We start from the raw sequence: 6,804 nt of genomic DNA, 5'->3' as shown, positions 1-6,804 counted from the left end.
GGAATAGAGTGAATTGGAGCGATGTGGTATACCGGGGTTGACGTGCTGTCAGTGGATTGAATCAAGGCATGTGAAGCGTCTGGGGTAAACCATGGAAAGCTGTGTAGGTATGTATATTTGCATGTGTGGACGTATGTATATACATGTGTATGGGGGGGGGTTGGGCCATTTCTTTCGTCTGTTTCCTTGCGCTACCTCGCAAACGCGGGAGACAGCGACAAAGTATAAAAAAAAAAAAAATATATATATATATATATATATATATATGATATAAGAATTATGTTTGCACTGTATAGATATGCCACTCGTGTAAGAAGGTGCTGGTGATAGAAGGTGATCATAATGTCTATTTTACTGGAAGTGTTTCCCTCACACTAGTTTTCCTTCATGATTACCGCCTCTGACTAAAGCGATAAGAACTGCCTCCTCCCAGCATGGTCTAGAGTTATGTATATGTAAACTATCTTTAAGTCTTTAAATCCAACTGTATATATATATATATATATATATATATATATATATATATATATATATATATATATATATATATATATATATATATTCCCAACTTATCTTCCTTTCCCATTACCATCCTTTCTTGTATTTCAATTTTCCCTTAAAATTGTTCTCTTTGTATTGTGTCCTTCTTAGGTTACCTATTTTTCTCATTTCCTTTTACTGAGTTCTCTCTCTCTCTCTCTCTCTCTCTCTCTCTCTCTCTCTCTCTCTCTCTCTCTCTCTCTCTCTCGAATACCACTCTCTTGGTTACATATATTTGCGTGGCTGTCTCAGTTCAACACAGCTCTTCCCCGGCTTAACGTTCGGGGTCCTCAACTTTCATCTTCTTCTTCCCTCCCTCCCTCGCTCCCCTCGTCCCTCCAGAAGGAAGTACCAGCTGGAGGAGGTGGTGGAGTCCTACCGAGTGACCATGAAACTCATCATCCGGAGCTTCATGAAGAGCGACGCTGGCCAGTACAAGTGCATCTCCACCAACTCCCTGGGCAAGGCGGAGACCAGCATCCGACTGTACGAGATCGAGGTGGCGACGCCCAGGTGAGGATAGACCTCCGGGTCACGCGGGGGAGGTTCCCACGTGACCCGGTGAGGGTAACCCACACGCCCAGGTTAAGAGAGTCCCCGCGCCCAGGTAAGGGAGTTTCTACGTTCAGGTAAGCGGAGTTCCCGCGCCCAGGTTAAGAGAGTCCCCGCGCCCAGGTAAGGGAGTGCCCACGCCCAGATAAGAGAGTTCCCACGCCCGGATAAGGGAGTTCCCACGCCCAGATAAGAGAGTTCCCAGGCCCAGGTAAGAGACTTCCCACGCCCAGGTAAAAGAGTTCCCACGCCCGTGTATGACAGTTCCCACGCCCGCATAAAAGAGTTACCAAGCCTGGGCAAGGGAGCCTCCACGCAAGGCAAGTGAGTTCCTCACACATTAAGAGTTCCCACGCCCAGGTGAGGTGAAAAGAGTTCCCACATCAATATGACAGCCTCGACCCGACCACACAGAGGGGGTAGGACGATCCCACCTCCTCCCCCGCGGCTGGAGTCGTGGGCGAGCGTGCTCACGGTAAACACCCCCGCCTCATTCATCAAAGAAGCCACGGTTATTCACTCCCACACGCTTGGGAAAAAAAAATGAATAGGAAATTACTATTTCCATCTATTCACTACATACTTATACCGTCTGAACACACACACACACACACACACACACACACACACACATAAACACACACACACACACAGCAGAATGGCAGCCTAAGTTCAATTAAACCTTTATTCATTTACCTATTCACAACTACTCAAACTGTATATAGGAGGAGGCAGTGTGGACTACGCCGGGGTCTCCGCGTGAGAACGCGCGCAGAGAGACGGAGAGACAGCGGGCTCCCCTGACCACCTTGACTCATAAACTGCCGCAGATGAATCGTGTTGTATCGCGCTTTGTGTCACCCATCCACACATCGCACAACCGCCCACGAATACTGTGCATCATTCAACGCACACTGCCAAAACTGGCAAAAAATCAGGCCGATTGGAAACGGATGATGAACTGACGCACGGAAGCGATCAAGTCTTGGGCTGTGAGCGACGATGAAGTCATTATCATTCAGGTCGTGGGGGAAGGGGGAAGGGGGGGGGTGTGTTGTGATGGGGGGGGTAACCTCTGACCTGACCCTTACGCCTGGGGGGGGGAGAAGGGTCATTCTACGGGAGAGGTCGTCCAAAGCCCATACAGGTCACGTGGGGTTACGAGAGTGGAGGTGCTTAGATAGATACACAGACAGCCAGCCGGATAGATAGAGAGATGGAGATAGATAGACAGATGGATGGATGGATAGACGGATAGATATACAGAACAACAGAAAGACGGACAGACAGACAGACAGGTAGGTAGGTAGGTAGGTAGGTAGGTAGGTAGGTAGGTAGGTAGATAGATAGATAGATAGATAGATAGATAGATAGATAGATAGATAGAGAGAGAGAGAGAGAGAGAGAGAGAGAGAGAGAGAGAGAGAGAGAGAGAGAGAGAGAGAGGACTCCACTACTCCCAGTGATAGTCACCGTCAAGCGAAAGAAAACTCTCTCTCTCTCTCTCTCTCTCTCTCTCTCTCTCTCACTCAAGGGAGAGAGTGGGGATGGGGGAGGAAAGGGGGGGTAGTGTCCATGCACTTGCCAGAGCTCATGGCATGAATGACAGACAGTCTTAATTAGGCAATGCTCTCCATGTGTTCTTAACAGCCCTGCTCCTCCTCCTCCTCCTCTTCTACTTCTTCCCCCTCCTCCTCCTCCTCCTCTTCCTCCTCCTCCTCTTCTTCTACTTCTTCCCCCTCCTCCTCCTCCTCTCCATCTCCTCCTCCTCCATCTCCTCCCTCCAAGCCCACCCCCACCTCCCCCATCCCCACCCGGGGAGAGGAATCGAACCCTGGTATAACCAGCAGGTAAGGAAGATATTCAGATGGCCAACAGAAGTATCCTGGGAAGATTTTGAAAATCCCCATCTCCAGGGATGGCCATTTCCGGCCAGCCCCTACAATGCGCGCTCGCCTCCTGCTGCTCCTCCTCCTGCGTCGCGTATCAATTACTGGATGATGATGATGATGATGATGATGCAAACCCCCCCCCCCCTCACCCCGCCCCTGGCCCCTCCGCTGGTCGTAAAGCTGAGGTGGGAGAGAGAGAGAGAGAGAGAGAGAGAGAGAGAGAGAGAGAGAGAGAGAGAGAGAGAGAGAGAGAGAGTTGCATGGGTACACAGACGACACAGACCTAAGGTCCGAGCGAGGTGGTCTGGCCTTTAACGCTACTGAGATGGGTAGCTAGATAGATAGATAGATAGATAGATAGAGAGAGAGAGAGAGAGAGAGAGAGAGAGAGAGAGAGAGAGAGAGAGAGAGAGAGAGAGAGAGAGAGAGAGCCATAAAAGTCTTTTCTAATTCCCCCGGGGCCTCATAAATACAATATCTCCTGGTACTTTAAGCCTTAAGGGCCAAAGGGAGGGGAGGTGTGGGGAGGTGGGGGGAAAGGGGGGTTGTGTCCTCTCCCTCCCTCTACCCCCCCCCCCTTTTCGTCATCACCCGCACCGCCAGGATATCATCAACGCCCGCCAGAGAGATATCACTTACAGAGCCCACCAACATACCATCAACGATAGCGAAAAAGATATCATCTGCAGTGCCTGCACACACACACAAACACACACACACACACACACATGTCACCAACACCATCAAGATATCATCACCACCTCCAAGATATCATCAACACCACCCAAGATATCAACATCACCAAGATATCATCAATACCTCCAAGATATCATCAACACCACCCAAGATATCAACATCACCAAGATATCATCAATACCTCCAAGATATCATCAACACCACCCAAGATATCATCAATACCATCACCAAAGCATCTAGTGAGGCGGCCAGGATATCAACAACGCCACCAAGATATCAAGAACGTCATCAGCGTCCCCAGTCTCCCCGTTAACAACATCAACACGATATCACCAACATCCCATTAGACGATGTCAGAGCGATATCAACACCCGGGATATCACCAAACCCTTACAAGATATCACTGACGTCATAGCATTTCATGACACGAATATTATCAACATTTTTTTTCAAGATAACAGATTAAGATCAGGTCATATATGATACACTCCCACGATCACCATCAGCAGGATATCGTCACTATGATATCAATCACTTGCTATCGATGCCTCCAAGAAGAGCTCATCGCACATCAAGATATCATCGTAACCGAGAAGATATCAAAAATCATGTCTGTCTGTAATCAGCGCCTCTAAAGTCACCATGATATCATCAAAAGATACCAACGCTGCCGATAAGATATCATAATCAAAAGATATCAACACTGCCGACCAGATATCATAATCAAAAGATATCAACACTGCCGACAAGATATCATAATAAAAAAGATATCACCATTTCCAACAAGATATCATAATCAAAAGATATCACCACTGCCGACAAGATAACATAATAAAAAAGACATCACCTCTTCCAACAAGATATCATAATCAAAAGACATCACCACTGCCAACAAGATATCATAATAAAAAAGATATCACCACTTCCGACAAGATATCATAATAAAAAAGATATCACCACCTCCAACAAGATATCATAATCAAAAGACATCACCACTGCCAACAAGATATCATAATAAAAAAGATATCACCACTTCCGACAAGATATCATAATAAAAAAGATATCACCACCTCCAACAAGATATCATAATCAAAAGACATCACCACTGTCGACAAGATATCATACCCAGTCCCTCTCCAAAACCTTACCCGGCGCCTCCAAAGAGGAAGGTCACCAACTCATCCAACACCGCCAGCCAACGCTGCCTCGTCTATGATAGCAATATTGGCTATCCTACCAGGCGATGCCCTCCAACCAACGACCAATAAAAATTCTGCTTATTTAAGGCCTTTCGATTTATGGTTTGACTCGCGCCCGAGAGAGAGAGAGAGAGAAGGGGGAGAAATACAACAGACTTTATGGAGAAAACGGAAGGAAAATACGCCTCTATAAGGGAGAATGATGAGGACTTTATACAGGGGAGAATGTACACAATGACAGAGGCGTACATACAGGGAGGGAGGGAGGGAGGGAGGAGGGAGGGAGGGAGGGAAGGAGGGAGGGAAGGAGGAGGGAGGGAAGGAGGAGGGAGGGAAGGAGGAGGGAGAGAAGGAGAGAGGAGGGAAGGAAGGAGGAGGGAGGGAGGGAAGGAGGGTGTTATATATGTATGTTCTGATGGACGGTTTGTGTGGGAGAGAGAGAGAGAGAGAGAGAGAGAGAGAGAGAGAGAGAGAGAGAGAGAGAATCCGCTAGAGGTATTTCCCTAATTCCCCTGCGCCCCATAAACACAGCATCATGGCACTACACTGAGTCTTAAAAGGTCCACCCGGTTCCCCCATCCCCACCATTCACCAACACGTCATCAACACGGGTCATGACATCAACGATCATGTACATAAACCCATCAAAAGATATCATCAATGCCTGGAGGACATTATCAATACCGCTAAGATATCATCCATGCCCCTGTCATCAATACCACCAAGATATCATCCATGCCCCTGTCATCAATACCACCAAGATATCATCCATGCCCCTGTCATCAATGCCACCAAGATATCATCCATGCCCCTATCATCAATACCACCAAGATATCATCCATGCCCCTGTCATCAATACCACCAAGATATCATCCATGCCCCCTGTCATCAATGCCACCAAGATATCATCCATGCCCCTGTCATCAATACCACCAAGATATCATCCATGCCCCTGTCATCAATGCCACCAAGATATCATCCATGCCCCTGTCATCAATACCACCAAGATATCATCCATGCCCCTGTCATCAATACCACCAAGATATCATCCATGCCCCTGTCATCAATGCCACCAAGATATCATCCATGCCCCTATCATCAATACCACCAAGATATCATCCATGCCCCTATCATCAATACCACCAAGATATCATCCATGCCCCTATCATCAATGCCACCAAGATATCATCCATGCCTCTGTCGTCAATACCACCAAGATATCATCCATGCCCCTATCGTCAATACCACCAAGATATCATCCATGCCCCTATCATCAATACCATCAAGATATCATCCATGCCCCTATCATCAATGCCACCAAGATATCATCCATGCCTCTGTCGTCAATACCACCAAGATATCATCCATGCCCCTATCATCAATACCATCAAGATATCATCCATGCCCCTATCATCAATACCATCAAGATATCCATGCCTCTGTCATCAATACCATCAAGATATCATCAATACCATCAAGATATCATCCATGCCCCTATCATCAATACCACCAAGATATCATCCATGCCCCTATCATCAATACCACCAAGATATCATCCATGCCCCTACCATCAATACCCCAAAGATATCACCAAGACCAGCAAGATATCACTGTCACCATCAACACTATCATCAACGCAGTCAAATCTTGGCCTCACGATAACGACCTCCACCAAATCTTCAAAGTCCCTGGGACGTCATGGATATCATGAAGATATCATGAACTCTTTTCAAGATTTCATATTCTATTTCATCACGGGCACGATATCAATAAACATACGATTGATATCATCAACACCTACGACAGGATATCACCAGTGCCATCTTATGATATCATCAACCTTACCCGGAAGGTATCATCAAAATAAACAAACAAAAAACAACAATGATATAGATTCATCTGACATGGGATAACATACGATATCA

At 46.8% G+C, this 6,804-nt stretch overlaps 1 protein-coding gene and 1 long non-coding RNA gene across 3 annotated transcripts in view; one reads left to right on the top strand and one right to left on the bottom strand.

The window, feature by feature from the left end:
• The window catches only part of LOC139750196 (uncharacterized), a 1,037,082-nt gene that overhangs the window by 613,141 nt on the left and 417,137 nt on the right, over positions 1–6,804 (bottom strand). The window lies entirely within an intron of this gene.
• The window catches only part of LOC139750194 (uncharacterized), a 403,260-nt gene that overhangs the window by 373,695 nt on the left and 22,761 nt on the right, over positions 1–6,804 (top strand). The window contains exon 8 of one of the 2 annotated variants that reach the window (XM_071664619.1): positions 886–1,053. In XM_071664619.1, coding sequence (XP_071520720.1) covers positions 886–1,053 — 168 coding nt within the window. Of the gene's footprint in view, positions 1–882; positions 1,054–6,804 lie in introns of both variants that reach the window. The other variant, XM_071664618.1, reaches the window with a different exon arrangement.

This window comes from Panulirus ornatus, chromosome 9 (genome assembly GCF_036320965.1).
Source record: "Panulirus ornatus isolate Po-2019 chromosome 9, ASM3632096v1, whole genome shotgun sequence".
NCBI classification, from domain to species: Eukaryota; Metazoa; Arthropoda; class Malacostraca; order Decapoda; family Palinuridae; genus Panulirus; species Panulirus ornatus.
The sequence above is the reverse complement of the archived record's forward strand: the minus strand, read 5'-3'. Positions and strand labels throughout refer to the sequence as shown.